At 39.7% G+C, this 20,026-nt stretch overlaps 1 protein-coding gene across 2 annotated transcripts in view; it reads left to right on the top strand.

Annotated features, from left to right (window-relative positions):
• The window catches only part of Nhs (NHS actin remodeling regulator), a 324,596-nt gene that overhangs the window by 270,866 nt on the left and 33,704 nt on the right, over nt 1–20,026 (top strand). For both annotated transcript variants that reach the window (XM_028762127.1, XM_028762126.1), the window contains exons 2-3: nt 12,263–12,415; nt 17,980–18,113. In XM_028762127.1, the coding sequence (XP_028617960.1) occupies nt 12,263–12,415; nt 17,980–18,113 (287 nt within the window). The remainder of the gene's footprint in view (nt 1–12,262; nt 12,416–17,979; nt 18,114–20,026) is intronic.

Here is a 20,026-nt window from a genome sequence, read left to right as displayed (position 1 = left end):
TCTTCTCTAACACTGGGTTAAACATGGATTCAGTAATTCCCATTCATCAGGCCATGACCGAACTATTACAAACATCTAAGCTCCTTTGAAAATCTATCATTTGGCCGGCACACTCATGTCGTCATAGTTTCCTTGTTGCCCCAACAAAATGTCCCAAGTCTCTTCTACTTATAGAGATACCGCTTAGTAAGCAGTAATTCTAATTAAGTGTAGTGAATGTGGTATGTGAGGCCTTTTGTATTTAATTTTTTCTAGCATCAATGATGATCTCTAAAATTTAAGAAACTAACCTACATGTAGTAGAAGTGAACATATATTAATATTAGAACATATAAATGAGAATCAATTGTGTGATTCTCATTAACTACCTTATTGCTTCACAGCCTAGCTAAAATGTCCAAGAGGGCATCTGTCCAAGAGGACCGAAGACTTTCTATGTACCATATTGGAAAACAAGACCCTTTTTATGTATACAGTATTTTCTAAACAGGAAGATGATTTTCATAATTTCTCCCCATTTCAGCACTATTTCATTCCAGTCTATCTTATTCCATTATTCTAACATTTTCAGCTCCTTAAAAGTATGGTTTACATCCAAATGGCCTCTCTTACAGTGATAGTGCTTTGTGAAAACCAAATTATTTCCACTAGTATTGTTGAGCCCAAAATGGTACATGTTGACAAGAACAAATAAGAATTGTCACCTATTACAGCCTGTGGATATGATAGTTGAAGCTGTTTTCTGTTTCTGATGTTTTAAAAAGGATACAGCTTCTATCTATCTATCTATCTATCTATCTATCTATCTATCTATCTCTACCTACCTACCTATGCATACCTATTATCTATGTACCTGCCTACGTGTGTACCAACCTATCTCTCTTTCTCTCTATATATGTACCTGCACATTTATCTAGAATGTATATATGTATGTATGTATTCATGTACGTATATATCTGCATCTATCTATGTATCTATGTATCTAACTATCATCAATTTAATATGTAATTTTAAGGTTCCAGTCTTCTCTCTACCCTGTGATTAGGGAGTTAAACCCTAGAGTAAACTATACTTTAACAGCCTCTATTGCAGACTGTGGTTAAAGGAGAGCATTGTTCATGCTAAAGACAATAAAATTTCCAGTCCAGTGCAAGGCACATTCCACAACCAATGGAGAATAGGGTCCAGATAAAACTTTTTAAAAAAGATGTTCACTTCAATATGTTTTATGTATTGGAACTAATCTCATGTTCAGTGCTGAGAACACAAATAAACTATGGTATATTCATATGGCAGAACATAATGTAGCTATTGACAAATATTGGTTTTGGATACACACACACACACACACACACACACACACACACGCACACGCAAAACAGTAACCAAAGCAACATCTCTGTGTTCCTTGATTCTTGACCCAGAAGTTTGCAAAAGTAGTTGCTGGATAAAAATAGGTGGGTATGAATGAATTTTTGGACTCCTTAGGTTACTAGGCATGTCAATTTTGTATGGCAAAGTTTCCTCTTTGGAATCCTAGATATACTACTACATGTAAGCCAGTTCTGTCTATAGAGTCTAAAACACCTTTAGGCCAACTTACTTCATTATTTTTAACCCATCTGGGAATCTCCCCTCTCTACCCATTTTTTCAAACCTCTTATTGTAGTGTAGCCTGTCCCCTCTCTAGAATCTCATGGATATGAATTCTTCCTTTGTATCTATCTAAATTTCTTCCATTGTGATTTGGTAAATGAATAAAACCCATATCTGGTACAAAACACCATTTTGTACCAGCTATCTGTGTCTATTTCATTTCACTGCGAAACCCACAGGGAGTCATTAACAAGCAACAACAGCAACCACACACCACTCCACTAAACATTTATTTGGGACAATGTGTGACATTGCCAGGGTTATTGAGAAATGTTGTTTAAGGTACATGAGCATGGCTAGGTAGCTAAGGAAGTCTATGAGGAAAATGGAGGGGAGAGAAACAATAATTAATGCTTAGACGCAAAGAAGGCAGCCTGGGGTGAGAGGGCTATTTTTGGTGACAAGCCTTATAGGATGGGTAGAGTGTATGTGGTAAAAGCATTGCACATCCACAAACAAATTAGGGTAACCAAACTAAGTCCATCTGCTACTCTAAGTAATCCTCTTCTGGGTTGTTTGATATGAAATCAGATTACAGAAAGAGCACAATACAGGAAATGAAAAGTGTTCAGATTGTTCACACCCTAAGCACCTGCATGTAATCCAGATTTGTACCTTCCAGAGTAGTTTGTTTTTTTCTGATATGTTTTTCACTAATATCAACATTCTATTGTTGCATGTATACTCTAAGCTTCACTAAAGCTCTTGTTTCTTGTAAGTGCACAGGGCTATCTATGGTAGCCATGGTATCCTTATAGAGCTCTTGGCAAGGGTACCGTTGAGGTTACCCTAGGATCTATAAGGCAACAGGTTAAAATTTGGTTTCTGTGGCTGTTCATCACAGGGACTTCAGCCTAGGTTCAAATGCTTCTGGAATCCTAATATAAAGAGAGCTAATTTCATAGAAAAGTGGGGGCAATAGAGCATTTTCTCTGAGAGACACCAAAGAAAAGTGACAGGTTGCAAATAATGACCAAATGTAGTGGACACAGAAGCCATCCAGGAAAGTCCATGAGTACAAGATCAGGAGGTTTTTAACTTTATCATCATCATCATCATCATCATCATCATCATCATTCTTTCTCTGTCAAAACTAAGGTCTGTGAATTTGGGTCATTATCTTTGGTCTTTGGTTTCCTTATCAACATTTGATAGGAGTGACCTAAAGCATGAATTTTATAGTGTATTGACTGCTGTCAGAGTAAGATGTGCTTTTAGTTCACAACCAAGCACATTTGTGCATGCATGCCTAGCAGAAACACAAACAATAGCTCCAGAGAACAATACAGTACACTTGGGCAGTTCTATTCTACTCTATTCTATTTCATTGTTTTCAAAAATGCTAGTCTTGACCTGCTGAATGGGTTTTGCAATCCACTAATGGGTCATGCCCTGTAATTTGAAAAAAAAAAATAAAAGAAGAACACTGTAATTTCCGAGGTCCTTTCCAGAAGTAGAATCCAATGATTCTGTTCCATGCTTACAGGAAGTTTCTGAGAACAATAGCTGGTCTGTGACAGATGCCAATATGCTTATATAGTGGAGGAAGTGTATGGTGTAGAATAAGGCAGGCAAGTAACCTGAAGTCATTATGAACCACTCCTGAGGAGAAGAGAGTGCTGTACCTTTCAGGGCAACTATGAAAGGATCTTTAAGTTATATCTAAGTGCTGCCCTGGTCAACAGACTTAAGAGATGGGAGTGTCAGACCTGTGAGAGAGGTGCCAGGTTCCTTGGTTATGGACAAACTTCTGTTTCTAGCATACGAGACTTGTTTTGCCATCATCTTCATTTATAAGACGATAAATGAAGATTATTTATTTATTCTCTACTAAGAGTACAGAAGTTAGTTTTCTTTCATTTGGTTTTTGTGTGAATTTACGATATATATGGAAGTGTATGCATGCACACATTCCTGTGTATGAGTTTGTATACTTTCATGCCATGTTGTGCATTTGGAGATCAGAGAACAACTTCTGGTATGACTGTTCACCTTCTAACTTATTTGAGACAATGTCTTTTTATTGTTCTCCACTGTGTATGCCAATCTTGAAGGAACACTGAGATTACAGTCCTATACTACCACGTCCAGCTTTACATGTGTTCTGCACATTTGAACGAAGATTCTTACACTCACATGGAAGTGCTTTTACATATGAGACTTCTCAAGAAACTTAGACATCTCTATACTTTCTTCTTTTAAACTTTGGTCTTTGTCTGTTCCTATCGTAGGAAAAGAAAGCCATTTTTGATTCATCAGTGACAGGTCAATGCAACATCATTTTGTTAGAGCCTCAGAACCATGCTGTGAGTGTTCTATGATCCCATTTTTCTGGGTTATGGGACCAAGATCAAATAGTTCCATGATTTTTTTCTGGATCTCACTCGTGTGGTTAAGCCCTATTTTTATCACAGGGAAACCAAGTTCTTTCCACCAGCCTTCTCTGCCATCACCTTACTACAGAATTATTCAAGGCAGGTAGAAAGCAAAAGCATCAAGCAGAGCAGGACTAAGCCCAGAGATGGAAACTCCTTAATCACTCAGATGGGAAGATAGGGATGTGGATATTAGGAATGTTCAATGGCTTCCACAAAGCCATGTAGTTGCAGAACTACAACCACAATGCAGAGACCTAGTGGTCTTTCCAAAGAATATCTGCATCAAAAATTAAATAAAACAAAACAGCAGTGACAGTAATGACTAGTCTTCCCACCATGAAGCCTTTTTTGATATAGAAGTTGAGAAAAAAATCGTTATGTTCTTTTAGCATTCTATTCTGTAGAAGTTGGGTTATTTTAAAGAGCTGGAACTTGTTAGGAAACCACTCATCTTTCTGATGTTGAGATGCCTATGTTAGATAATTTGTCCAGAGTTGGGAGCAGGTTTAAATGACTATGGATCTACAGGGAGCAAAATCCCAATAGGACAGTTTCAAGAAACCCAACTCCAGTTGGCAGGCCCTTATAGTTCTTGCTGTTCCCGTATTCTGCCCTCCTCTCTTCTCCAAGTTGTCAAGCAGAATGGACAAAGAGCTGGTTGCCAAAGAAAGAAAAGCAGGTGGGGATGAATGGTATTTCTTGGTGAACTCCCCACTCTGTCTTCCCAGCAGCTCTGAGGACTCTAGAGGCAGTTCCAGACGGACTACATTTTCATTTTGCTCACCAAGCTGTTGGCAGCTGTGGACTGGCTTCAGCATAGCAGGGAAGTGGGAGCAATCTGGCTGTGTATCTGCAACACCAACTATTTCAGACGCTTCCTAATATACTAATGTGTGATACTCCTCACTGCTTTCTATCACAGGCTGTCAGAATGGATGGTTTGTGTAGGCACGACTTTCTGTCTGAAAAGTTATTATGTGATGGGGGTAGGGATAATCAGCAAAGGGACAGGAAGGAAATTAACAAAGGTGTTTGTAGGTAAATGTTTCCTGTAGGCACACTCTAAGAATGTGTTCTTAGAATTTTCCTTCCCTACCTTGAAGGGGTAAAAATTCCATTTCCAAGTAACTTGGCAAATTTTGCTGATTTTTTTTTTTTACAATCACACACAGAATTCTAACTTTAATTTCAGCTGTCTTCTTCCCCCATTCCTCATTCAATTTTGAAGAACCTGGCAGAGGAAGAGGGAAAAGTTGGGATTAACCTGTGGTAGAGTAGTAAATCTTTCTAGGACAGGAGTATTGTGGTTAATATTTAATATTAATGGGGTTTCTACCCCACTATGGATCATTTTGTTCTCAGATAAAAGACACAAAACATTTATATTTAAAATAAGCCTTAATCAGCACTAGAGCTGGGCAGATACCTACCCTCTAAGTAGCTACTTTCCTATCAATAACCCTGAGATATGGTTTGCCATGTTTTCCCTGGGATGCTCTTACTCTTAATGGCCAGCCCTCACGGCCAGTTCTCAAGAGTCCTTACCACTTAGCATCTTTCCCTCTCTCTCCACTCTCTTCTCCCTCTTCTCCCTCATGGCCTTGCCTCAGACCCCAAGCTTGGGAACCAAAACTCCACCTGCCTACCTCTCTTCTGCCCAGCTATAAGCTGTAGGCATTTTTATTCAACCAATAGTTTTAAATTAAGGAGCAAGGTTACATAGCATCACTTGGTGTACATGAGGATCTCCATGTCCTCAGAGGCAGTCAGACTCTGGGAGCCAGTATTTACTATTACAATACATAGCAAAAGACCAAACCTTTTTTTGGGGGGGGGATTTTATTCATATGAGGTTTTTTTTTTGTCTAAATGTAAACTCTGAGCACCATTTGCATGTCTAGTTCCCATGAAGGTCAGAAAATGGTATCAGATTTCCCAACACTGGAGTTACAGATGACTGTAAGCCACCATGATTGAAGGTGCTGGAAATCAAACCCTGGTCATCTGGAAGAACACTCAGTGCTCTTAACTGCTGAGCCATCCCTCCAGCGCCAAGAATAAGCATTTTATTATCTGTTCATAGATTATAATTTAAGGTAGCAAGAACTTCATAAAGCTAGCCAGGAAAGCTGGATAATGGTAGTTGCAGAGAATTTGGGCAAGGTTAAGTGTGTCTTCCATCTTTACTCCTTTCTAATACTTCCTAAAAGCAAACCACCTAGGAAGAAGTCTAAGAGCTCCTTGCACCCCCTCATCTATTCTCACCTCCTCTGGTATTTGATAAAGGGTCTCATATGATAGCCTAGGTTCACCTGGAACTCATTATGTAGGCAGGCTAATGTAAAACTCACAGTCAGACCATTTCTGAGAACCCCAATAAATGACTATATCCATGCAATTGATACATCACCATTAATCAAGATGTAGACAGTCTCATTATCTTTGGGATGTGAGAAGAAAATGAACTCAGATGAGTCTTTAAAGACTCCACTGCCCTACAGACATGATGGTTTGCGTTTTTTTTTTTCTTTTAGCAGTTCAGTTTTCTGGTATCTGTTTGTAGTGCTACTTGTCTATTTGGAATGTATAAATCTCTACCAACTTCCTCTAGTAGTCACTTTCTAGAACATTCTCTCGGTTCTTGGTTACACATAGTTCTGTGGAAGACATAGAAGGTGGACATATTGAATCCTTTGCTAGATACTTTTTATATACAGCTAATTCACTCTCCCTATCCCTATTCAAATCACTTTTAGCTTTAGCAAATTTATTTCTGTATTGGTTTGAGAGAGAGAAGCGCTGTGAAGCCAGAGGGGGCCTCTGACCCCAGATATTCTACTTCTATGGTATGTGACTGGACATGACCCTTTTATGAGATTATCTATAAAATGGACCAATGCTTCCATCAGTGAGTTGAGTGATAGGGTCATGGTATTTATGAAGAGAATGCACCTGCCTTGGAGAATAGCATGGGCTTGAGGTTCCTCTTGAGACCTTACAGTCTTGGAAAGGAGGAACATGCACACTAAAACCTTTTTCTTTCTGTTGTAAAGAATAAAAATGAAGCATCTAGCTACAGTTTTATTCCTTGCCCTCTTCTGCCCCATCCTTAGGGAGCAGCAACAGAGGAGAAACTATAACAAGCCAAGGCAAGTGAGTGAATGATTTTAACAAGGCAAACACATTAATGGGGGATATAGTCATTTTCTGTTAATATGCTATTACATAAACTACCAAAAACCTTAGCAACTCAAAACAACACTGTTGAGTAGACCTGTTGGTGCGGTATGGGAGGTTGGTCCAGGAAGATCACAAGTTTGAGGCCAACCTAGGCAACTTAGTAAGATTGACTCAAAATAATTAAAAGAGGACTGGTGATTCATCTCAGTGACAGAACATTTGTTTAGCAAGTGTAAAGCCCTAGGCTTGATGTCCAGTACCACACAAACAAAACCAACAGCTTCTCCAATATCATCTTTCAATACTGTGAACCGATGTCCAGTACCACAGAAAGAAAACCAACAACCCCTCCAATATTATCTTGTAATACTGTGAGTTGAGAGTCTGAATTTGTGTTCTTTGTTAAGAGTCCCACTACGCTAAAATCAAGGCGTTGCCTAGGGCTGTGCTGCCATCTGAGGCCCAGTTTTCTCTTTCAAGCCTATTAGTTTTTGGCAGAATACAGCTTTTGAGGGTATAGAACTGGAGTCCTCAGTATCTACAGGTTGCCCATTATCTCCCATCATCAGGCCTTCTCTACAATGAGGCATTTTGTATCTTCAAGTGTATAAGCAAATGTCTGTGTTGCTTTCAGTCTCCTAGAGACCTACATGATGAAACCATGACCCACCAAATGGAATACTTTCACTTGTGATGGACTCAAAAGTCAAATGTACAAAGGTCATAAAACTGATGTAGCATAAGGCACAAGTTCTTCCCATACTCAAGAAGATCCCATGGGTTATCTATTGAGAGCACAAATATCGTGGAGGACATCCTAGGATTCTAACTGACAAAGAAAGTCCTTAGTCTTATTAAAATAAAATTACTGCTCCTTTTTAATTTCTATAAGAATATATATTATAGAGGTAACTAATCATTCATGATTCAGCCATGATGAAATTGCTAATAATGAAAGAAAATCGAACAGAGAGTATCTGAAGTTGTGGGACAGCTTTGCAATGGTAGTGGTATAGCAACATTATGAACAAATTAATTTAACTTTAGTCAGTATTTTGTATATAAGTGTGCATGTTCATATGTTTGCTTGTACAGATGGGCGTGCATTTGGAGGTTAATGCCAGGTGTCTTCCTCTATCATTTCCACCTTTAGGGGACAGTGTCTCACTGAGTCTGTAGTTCACTGATTGGACTAGCAAAGTCTGGGGATCCCACTGTTACTGTTTCCTCAGGGCTGGGACTATGGGCATGTGATTTTGGGCTAGGGATCTCAACTCAGATCCTCATCCTTCCTTTGAAAAATTTTTACCAACTGAGCTATCTTCCTCAGGCCCAGAAATTACCTTTTTATTAGGAAAATGGGTTAACTGCCTTGAGTGTTTCATTAGTGCATCTTTCTGCCTTTAGTAGATATACCATACTCCTAATACTCCATAACTGAAGGACATAGTAGAGCAATGATAGACATCATTATGGCAACAAATAGGTGAAATGGCTACCTGCTAATGTGTGGAATACATCCGTTCTAGCTTCTCAGAAGAGAAAGGGGAAGTGTGGCTCCTTGGCTGTAAAAGCATCCATTGCTTTTGGCTCCTCCAAGGAACTAGGATGAGGCCACCCATACTGGAATTCAGAAATTAAGTCATTGCAGCTGAAATCTGCCCTTTAGTATCATACAGTTTAGCGGCCGAAAACCTCAAGACTGGTTTGTCCATTGACCACAGTAGGAATGAGTTTAGGGCACCAGCAAAAGAGGGTCACTAAAATTAATAGTACTTCCTTTTAAATAATGTGAAATTTGTATTTAACAATGAGGAAAATCGGCAAACTCCTTTGCATTTTATGTTATGTGATACTTTATGGAATTGAAGTTACTTCCTACAGAAAGATGGGAACTGTATTTCTGAGGGTATGGAGGACCTCTAGAATCTGAGGGTGTTAGGTCATTCCTAGGACTATGCAGCAGGAAGTATACACCAGACAGCATTTTTCTTAATCTGTTGCTTTAGGGAAGAGTCATATTAACATTTGCATATAAAACCACAAAACATGTGCCTCGCAATGATAGGGATTCCTGTGTGTGATGTTCTGTCTAACATTGTGCCCAGCACTAATAGATGTTGTGTAATGTTCATGGGTGAATAGATATTTCCATTATCAGCATTCTCCTCTTCTCCCATGTCACCCAATCCCTCTCCCTCCTACAAGATCCCAAGGCATCATCAGAAAACATTTTGCATTTCTCAAACTTTCCTGATTAAAAAAAATGTTGGAGCACTCAACATATGCAGGTTATCAACACAGTATTTGGAAACTCTGGTTCAAAGGCTCAGAGAGCTTCAGCTTTCCCAGCACAGCTGATGAGTTTTTTCCTTATACCAAGATTAAGTAAGGCGAATAGCAGGAGCTCAGCTCCTCCTGGGCCAGTGATTGAGAAGCCACAGACAGTTGACATTTTGTTTGTTTTGTTTTTGTTTGTTTGTTTTTTGAGGGGCTGCCAAGGTCTAGTCAACAGTGAAGATGGTAGGAGGGACATTAAGTTTTCTGGCCTACTTGGGTCCAACCCCAAGTTATGACTCCAACCTCCCTGAAGAGATAAGCCTGATGGAGGGGCACCCAAACACACACACACACACACACACACACACACACACACACACACACACACACAGAGAGAGAGAGAGAGAGAGAGAGAGACAGAGACAGAGACAGAGACAGAGACAGAGAGACAGAGAGAGACAGAGACAGAGAGAGAGACAGAGAGAGAGACACAGAGACAGAGACAGAGAGAGACAGAGAGAGACAGAGAGACAGAGAGAGACAGAGAGAGACACTTCTAGAATGGAGGGGCATCTACACCCCCCACCACTCTTCAATAATTGCTTATTGAGACAAGCCTGATGGAGGGACACACACACACACACACACACACACACACACACTCTTCTGGAATTGTCTATTGAGTTTTTTGTTTCTTTTTTATTCCACAATCAGACTTTCTGTTCCTTTCCCTTCTTCCAACTGTCATCAGCACATGAGTCACAGCCACCTTTGTTGAGTTTAGCAATGACCTCAGCCCTGTTGAGCGAGAGTTGACCTCTGTGTCCAGAGACAGGCTGATTTTCCAGGCAATCCCATCACTGCACAGGAGTATTTCCCCTGAGAACAACTGAATGAGATTTCTGTCCTCAGAGCTCCGCCCACTGTCCACAGGAGAGGAGTGTCCTGATCTAGACTTGGCCCTCTCTTCTATACCAAGGCCTCTCACACGTCTCTCATGCCTGAATAGAACAGCTTGTCCCTCCGTGAATCCTGCTGTTTCTGTAAGGATAAAGTTGAGGCTATACGGTAGCCTGAGAAAGAAAATCACTCCTTTCTTTTCTGGTTCCATTGGTCCTCCTCCACCCTCCAAAAGAGTGCTGCCCCTACTCATTGAAATAGTCTTCCGGTCCAAATTCTCAAAGATTAAACATCCAGGAAGAATAAAAGAGGTAGAAGAGAGTTATCTCTGTGGTCAAAGGTGAGAACATATGCTAAATTGTTTATGGTCATCCTAGAACTATAGTGTTAAGTATGTCAGTCACATATGGCTATTTTAATTAATAGTAAAAGTTAAAAAGTTAGTTCACCAATCACTAACTAGTCACTTTTGAAGTGATTAATAGCCACGTGGTCTCCCATCTCTTGAGCCAAGGGCAAAAGGAATACTATATTATATAGTACAGCTATAGGAAATTTTCTCATCTTGGTACATTCTATTAGATAATTTAGAGACATGGTATATTCCTTTTGATTCTGCTCATGTTTCAATACATCATTTGATGTGTTTCTTTCTAATTTTTTATAGTGCTAAGGATCAAACCCAGAGTCTCGCATGAGCTAGGCAAGTGTTCTGTCATTGAACTATATCCTTAGCCCTCTGTTAGTGATTCTTGTAGTAATAAAAACTTTATTCTAGACTAATAAGTACTATTAAATGCTGCTAAATGCTATGAAATACTGTATTTAAAATAACTGCAGTTCATGGTGAGGTAGGACAGAAGTTAACTATCAAAAAGCAGTATTTTCCCCCAGTTTTCATTCTTCTATTCCTTCCCACAAAGTATTCACTTTCTTTTATTCATTTCCTATAGACTATCTTGTTCCAGGTTAGAATTCTTAAAGTGGAATAGTAGACCAGTCTTCTAATAGAAAGTGTTCAGATTGGAACCAAAAATTTGTGTGTGGTATAGGAATAACAGTGAAGCAGAGTGTCTCCAAACCTTGTGCTGGGAGACAAGCAAACAGATCAAGAAGAAAGGCTGAGACTAAAAAGAGCAGGATGCTCCTGGGCCAGAAGTCTGGCTCTGGATCATGGATTTGAAGGGTGAAGCCAACTGTACCTGATCTCAGCCATCTTGAGGCTAATAAGCCGTCAAATGCTCATGAGTTTCTCTGGGTTGCCATTTCTTAATCATAGTCCCCTAGTTTCTAGAACATTTTTCCATAGATGTGCATCCTCTACTCTTAAGGAGTTCGTTCTGTCCTGGGCTGTATTTGTAATGAATGTAATGAAGGTGACAATAGTGAATTAAATGCTATGTTTAGGAGAAAGATAATCTTCCTTGATTTCTCAGATGAGTTGTAAGAACCATGTCATCTACAAATTCCATCCCCTAATACACATTTAGTACACCTGTCGTTGTTCATTTAATGTTTGTGCTAACCTTTGGTGAAACCAGGAAAAAATGGCAAGGAATGAGGTTGGCAGGTGGAGTGCAGGATCAGAAACCTGCAGCCAGAAGCCACAAGGGACAAGAAACATCATAAAGACCAACATTCATGTAGACAGCAGGAACGATGTGAAAAAGCATCCCATCTCTCGGTCCAAGGGCATAGTTGTCTGTGTTATAAACTTCAAAGTTTTCCAGCCTTGAGTTAGTTTAGCAGTCTGGATTTCACCTCTACATTCCTTCCCAACTCCCTGTCACCTCCTCTGCCCCAGCACCCACTAAATGCACAATCCAAGCTCCTGATGCACATTGCACTGTTTGCTCTTTGTCTCGTAGCTGTCTCCAACTTGGACATCGAGAGCAAGTTGAGTGTATACTACCGTGCACCATGGCACCAACAGCGAAACATCTTCCTCCCAGCTACCAGGCCACCCTGTGTAGAGGAGTTGCACCGCCATGCCAGACAGAGTCTGCAAGCCCTGCGCAGAGGTAACTGATCCCAGGCCTGAGGGGATTTCTGGGAGAACATCAGAGGTTGTGCCATCTAGGTTTTTTCTGTCCCATTAGTCCTGTTACCCCCTTAGTTAAATCAAGTGCTTTGAAATGCTCCCATTTCTACCCTGAATGAAATCCATGCATAGTGTCAGCTACACGTATATATGGATTAAAATTACCATTATGGCCTTAATATGCTCACAAAGAGAATTTCCAAAAGGAAACATATTAATAACACTGTATCTCAATGTTCAAGTGCCAATTCATAATTGTATTAGATGACACAATAAAAGCAGTTGGATGTCTGTACCTCTCAAAAATAAATTTGAATTAAGTAAAGACAGAAGCCATTCCAAACAAAAAAGTATGGAGAAATGAAGAGCCCTGAAGGTAGGGACAGGAGAAGAGTCACAAAAATTGGTATAGTTAATAGTTATTTAATATGAGCAAGCAATACTTTCTCTTATAATTAAAAAAGAATTAGGTTTGACTCAGAAATAGAGTCTATGATTCTTTGGATAGGAGATTTTGATGGGGCATTTGACATTTGCATGGGACCTGGAACCTTTTCATTGACCATTCAGTGTATTATGGCATAGCTGTCATGCCTGGCTTCTGCCCAATCATTTTAAAAATCTCTATAAGGTGCTCAAGTGCTCTTCTGTTTCTGTTGAGAATCTCTGAGCTGATCCAATACCTTCATTCTACACAGAGGTGTAAGAAGGGCTGAAATGTGAGAAAACTTTTTCAGGATCATACAGGCTAGCTTCAGAGCCAGGACCGAGCCCCGATCCTCTTACCTTCCAGCCAGAGCTCTTCCTACCTTGCCATATACTGTGTTCCATGAAAATAGATACTTATATTTGTTTTTCTGTCACAGTATTGAGAGCACCAAAGATAGGCATATGACAGTCTAGGTAGATGATGAACATTTCTTGCTTTCCAGTACCGTAAAACCCGTTAGAGTAAGGAGATTCAAAATGCCCATGATCCTTTAAAGGCCTCCCAAAATGAATATATGAAGATGGTATGTCACATTTTCTTGTGTTTAGATTTTTGATATGGAAACAGATGCTATCTACACATTCATTGTTTTTGTTTCAATATCCACCTACACTTATTTAAGAATTGATAGTTTACAAAAATATCACAATGCAAATAAAATATTTGAAAGCTATTACCAGGATGGAAAACCCTAAGTATTGTGTCTATCCACATTTATATGACTTATGACATTTTTCCTTTTAATGAAACAACTGACCTGCAGCTCTCTCCAAAGTATTTGTCTAAAAGTTTTTCTTTATGTTGTTAGTGGTAAGATACTGTGATATTTATATTCATTTCAGCTTTATGGTTGGATAACATAATTCTTCAACAAATATTTAGTGCAAAGCTCCTTCTGGAAATCTTCCTATTAAATTCCTAGCACCTTTCCCATAATTTATGCATCCTCCCAACATGCCACATATAACCATCTGTCATAACTGACCAGTATGTCTGCCTTCCACTATGAATCCATGAGCAACTCATGGGTAAGGATGATGTCTTATTGATTTATTCTATTCAAAGTATATAGCACAAACCCAGCATATGGTGCATCCTCAGTGTGTTTGTGTGTGTGGAAGGGAATGAAATTCTGCAGAAAGCTGATTGAGCATTGAAAGCACAAGATGGGAACTGAAGAATTTTATCCTTCCCACTTAATGCCCTCTGAGATCCCACCATTAGAGAGCTTGAGTAACATTAGCCTTATAGACATCATTCTTTCTTATCATTTTATTATTATTAATCAGCCCACTCTGATTAGATTTTTACAGATTTAACCAGATAACAGTGAGCCACTCATAAGCTGTCATATTTCACTGCTTCATCAAGTTTGGACTTAAGAGCAGAACTGAAGAACAGCAAGTGCCAATATCAATTTTCTCTGCAGTTCTTCCTGGGGCATAAGAGGTGGATAGACAGCCTTCTGGGCTTTAGATGGAAGACTATGGAGGCTCATTTTGCCCTACTCAGACTGGCTTGTTTTGTGGTTGTCTCAATAGCAAGTATTGGGTGCAGTGGTTTGAATAGCACTGTAGAGAGTCATAAACAGGAATTATAGGCATCATAGAATTACAAACATGCAGTAGTGTAGAATTAAAATTAGTAAGCAGATATATACATATACATATGCATATGCATATACATCATATACACATATACACATATATACATATACATATATATACATATATCTTGACAGTAATGTAGCTGTGTATCCATCAGCATAATCCACGTCTGCCACCTGGTGGTTGGGACTAATACCAAACTTGCGGACAAGGGCTTGGCTCCCCAAATGTGGCAGTGAGCTTCCCTGTGGGGCCTCTTTATTTGGACAGCTGGAATCGCCTCGCTTTCATGGGGAGAGAGGGGATGATGAAACATGGGTAAGTAAAACTGGGTGGCTGCAGATTTGTGCTCGTTTGGGAACTGAGATTAAACTTTAAATTGGCTGCCTTAATATCATCCCCCTACCCTGAACAAACTGTGCTGACGGTCAGGCATTATGCTCGATCATAGGCTTGAAAGAGCAATCAAGTATGGTCTCTGCCTCCAAAAATACCTAGTGTAGTGAGGAGGATGAACAAGTAAGCAGTTAGGGTCAATCCAGTGCTATGGGGGCTGAACAGAAATGTGCCTGTCATGTCACAGAGTCTCAGGGGTGTGACATATAAATGGATTTCAAGTTGTTTAAGAACACAATTATTGCTTTCCCTCTTTCTTAGCAATTCTTCAATGCTAGTGCCAGTAATAACTTTAAGTTATGCCATCTTTTATGTTCATAAAACACTGAGAGAGACTAATACATTGCTATAAAGAGGGAATTATATTTTATATTTCCTTTTCTTTCAAGTTTCTGGCTGGTGTCTACGTTTCATTGGTCTAAAGGAATAAGGATGAAGATTTGACTGCAGTTGCAGGCCCTGGTGGACTGATACTGTCTCTAGCTCACCACTGGCAAAAGTCTTATTAGTGAGGGGTTACTTTAGGCTGCCTACTCTTGGCCTGGGTAGAGCAGAAGATGTATTTAAAATAGGATGGGAGAGAAATGGTTGAAAGGAGAATTGAGTGATATCTTCCATCCCATTCCACTGTCCCTTCACTTCTTTCTACCAATAGCACACATCTGCTCTGCCTAGTGAATGTAAAAGCTTTTCTTTGGGCTATCTGTTTAGAAAAAGCCCAAATGTTTGCTTGCAGAGAAAAACGAGGGTGACATTAGAGTTGGGGACTTGATCAAGAAGGGCATTTAGCTCATAATTTCTTGATAAGCATTTATTTTGGAGGCAATATAGCAAAGATCATCCATATGATGGGTCTTTGAAGACCTTTCTCTGGTTGTGCATGGAAAGCAATCTTTTTGAAGAATCCCAAGCAAAGGAAGGCAAGGAATATTGTCGCATTTTTCTAACCTATATACTACTAAGCTTTGTTAGTAAAGAGAAAAAACAGTCAACTTGCTGATGGAAATCAGAAAGCTAGAGAGAGCTCAACTTCTAGTTTAGACAGCAAAATATTGAATAAAACAAGCAGAGATGTGACCAGCATTAAGGAGACCAGCTCAAATAAGCAGTAAGTTGTAGAGAAGCATGGATCACTAATGGTACCAACAACACAACCCATCATAAATATAGAATAAATATAGTACATGGGATGTATTCTCACTTTCAAAAACCTAAACTGCAGTAAAGCATTAAGTTGTCCAATCCTTTAATAAGCATTTAGTGAAAGTCTATTTCACAGGTACTTTAGGACCTCTGATCAAAAGATGAACGCAATTTTTATCTCTGTATGCGGCCTTGTGGCCAGATCAGTAAGTCTTGCTATTCAAGAAGCTAGGCAAGAGGACTGCCAGGTTAAAACTTGCCTGGGTAATTTAGTGAGATCTTATCTCAAACACACACACACTCTCACACACACACACCTTCTCCAGGGTCCACTTATAGTTGAAAAGGCTGACAATAGAGAGGTGATATTTTTATCAATACAGGGATACAAATGGAAAATATAGGACCTTGGGAGAATGAGCATCTGATATCACCTGAGAATCAACTCAGTTTTTTCTGTGTCATAGCACAGGCAAACACTTAAGGAGGAGGGTGTAAATGGTGCCTTATAAGTTATAGTGTTGTAACTATTCAAAGAATTAAATTGCAGCAAAATATAACGGAATACTGAAAAAAACCTCTTGGTCCAATGAGTAAGTATATTTGTCCTTTATAATGTTTGTAGGTTGAGCAATATCGAGGTAGGACACTGAGCTATGTCCGAACCACTGATCACTTCACAGTGACCTTCTCTCCTTAAATCTGTTTCTACATCTGCAGATGAGGGACAGAATTGATGCCCACTTGTGTGAGGTCGTTGAGAAGGTGCAGTTGAGAGCTTCAGTAAAGCATTTTTGGCACACATCAATAAACACCGAGTATTATGACTCATATTGTACATGGCATGAATGATACTAGTGTTAAACAGTGCAAGGCTAGAATGAAAAATAGGACCCACCAATTTGTACTTCCATCATGATGAGGCGTCTGCAAATTTTAAGCTCTGGGGATGAGTGTAAGCTGTAATTCAGGAGAATTAGTGTGGGCAAGGGATATTCTGAGGTACACAGAAAAACTGGAAAACTAAATTGTGTTTTATGCATCTCTGTGATTATCTATCTATCTATCTATCATCTATCTATCCATCTATCTATCTATCTATCTATCTATCTATCTATCTATCTATCTATCTTTGTGATGCTAAGGATCAAACTCAGAAACTTAGCTCAGTGATTTTTAAGATTAATTTATTATTTTTTTTACTTATTCAGTTTATATCTTGCTCACTGCCACCCTTCTGGTCACTGCTTCCCACAGTCCTTTCCTCATCCCCACATCCCCTTCTCCTCTGAGTGTTGGGGACCCCTGGGATATACTCCCCACCCTGGCCCATCAAGTCTTTGCCAGGTTAGGCACTTCTTCTCCCACTGAGGCCAGACAAGGCATCCCAGCTAGAAGAACATACCCCACAGACAGGCAACAGTGTCAAAATAATTCCTGACTCCACATAGAACTCTCCTGAAGCTAGTGACACCTAGGTCCAGAAAGCTGTGCTATGCCTACATCTATTCTATATTCCAATCCTCATGGCAGCAAGCCTTCCATCATTGTTATTCTCAACATTTCCTTTTTTTTTTAACTTCTGATATTTTGACATGAGGTGTATTGAAATCATAAGTGAGCCCATCTTGTTCCAAGGTTATAAGATGGGACCATGGAGATGGATGCATCTGGCTTTTTATTCTCAGCAAGTTAAGAATCATTTTAAAAATTTGATATGGCATATAGATTAGCTAGGTTAAGGAAAGCTCGCTCGCTCTCTCTCTCTCTCTCTCTCTCTCTCTCTCTCTCTCTCTCCCTCTCCCTCTCTCTCTCTTTTAAACAGCTCTTTGCTAACATTCTCAAGGGGGGAAAACAATTGAAAATACCAAGTCTTTTTCATTATGTTTGTCTATTCTGCACCCTCAGAACACCGGAGTCGAAGTGATCGCAGAGAGCAAAGAGCTGCTGCTCCCCTCCCCATAGCTGCGCCACCACTGCCAGCCTACCCCCCAGCTCACAGCCAGAGGAGGCGCGAGGCCAAGGACCGCCACTTCCTAACGGTAAGCATGGTGGCTGCTGGCTGATCTGTGTTTGCTCTTCCTGGGCACCAAGTTCCTTTCTGCTCAGTGAAGGAAACTGGGCTGGCTCAGAGGGTAGATCATAGGCATGTAGGAACTTCTTTCACTCCTTTTTGGAGTACACACACACACACACACACACTCCAAACAGTAAACAAACAATAGTTGAGGACTGTAAAATCAGATGACAAATTCACTTCAAATCACAGCTCTGCATATGTGTTTAGAACTGAGTTATTTTTCTTTTCTCTCAGTTCTTGTCTTTGTAATTCGGAGATATTAATGGTATTAACTTAGGGCCTTGAGGATGTACAGAGCTTAGCACAGCTATAAATGGTAACCACCATCACAGCTACCGTTATTACTAGTGTGACTCCATGGGAGAAGCTGGAAAAGAACTTACATGATGCGAAATTGATCACTAGACTCAATCGTAAGTTCACACTTTCCCATTTGAAAGAGGTTACTTCCCTAGAGCAACCTAGTAATTCAGTGCTATCATCACTGTGGGTGGTTTCAACCTAATTTCGGTGGATGTGGCTGTAACTCGGACCTCAAGCTCTCAGGTATGGACCATAGATGACTAAGAGATGGACTTGAGTGGGAACACCTGCAAACTCAACCAGCAGCTCCTGCAAACACTTCACCTTACATGTGCCCTCTGGGGTTTCAGTTGGAGATACGTAGCCATTGGTGTTCCTGTGTACTTGTACCTGTGAAGTCAAGAACTACAATCTCGTGACCAAATCAGTCCAGATTGTCCTTAAGCTTGCCAGTCCTCTTACTCTCTTATTCTGGTTTGAGGCCCAAAGTTTACAGTTATAGCTGTATGTGCATTAATTCAGATTTTGGTTTGAAATTCAATTCATGACTCTAAATCATACACCAATATGGCCCATGCAATATGCAAAATAATGCAAAATGTCTAGGTTCTATGATGACAAACATTCAGATGGAAACATACTTCATCTAAGTGAATCTACATGTCATAACATGTCATAACATATCCAGATAATGGTCTCAAGTGAGACCAGATGATCTAGAGAAGTGGTTCCCAACTTGTGGGTCATGACCCCTTTGGGGTCTGACTACCTTTATCACAAAGGCTGTATGTCAGTTATCATGCATATTCGATGTTCACGTTACAATTTGTACGAGTAGCAATATTAACAGTTATAAAGTAGCAGTGAAAATAATTTTATGGTTGGGGGGTTCACCAAAAAATGAGGAACTGTATTAGAGGGTCACAGCACCAGGAGGGTTGAGAACCACTGCTCTAAATGAACCTGCATATTATAACATATCCAGATAAGTCCTTGACGGAGACTAGATGATCTGCAGGTATTTCTCTGCTTTGCAGCCAGCTAGTGAGCACTAAGCTCTTCAGTTGAGTACATACTGGCACCATGCTGTACTCAACACATGCTTGTGATGCTACCCAAGGATAAGAAAAGGAAGCTTATGATGCTCTGATTCATCAGACAGAGTGCTTATACATGCTAGTGATTTGTTATAAAAGTCCCTACTCAGTACAAGTTCTTATTACGTTTAAATCTGCTTGCTAAAGCGTTTGCTTCTAATGAGATATTTTCTGCATAAAAATGCTGAAAATATTTTCTCATTCACTGTAATGTGTTTTGCGGCTCATTAAGTTGGTTTTCTTGGGGAGGAGGTGAGACAGAAAAATTTTGAGTGTTTACAGAGGTGACAAGAAAATATAATCCTTTTTTTAATCTGCATAATTTTTAATGATGTCTAAATACCTAAATAAGATGATAGGAAAAGACTTAAAGTAGTGACTAGCAATGAAGGTGCTTCATTAACCCTTCAGATAGCAGTGAGAGGATCCAAGATTATACTTCTGTAGATGTCTTAAAGTTTGCCTATCTCGAAGT

This window comes from Grammomys surdaster, unplaced genomic scaffold, assembly GCF_004785775.1.
Source record: "Grammomys surdaster isolate TR1022 unplaced genomic scaffold, NIH_TR_1.0 131, whole genome shotgun sequence".
NCBI classification, from domain to species: Eukaryota; Metazoa; Chordata; class Mammalia; order Rodentia; family Muridae; genus Grammomys; species Grammomys surdaster.
This window is presented reverse-complemented; position numbering and strand designations above follow the sequence as displayed.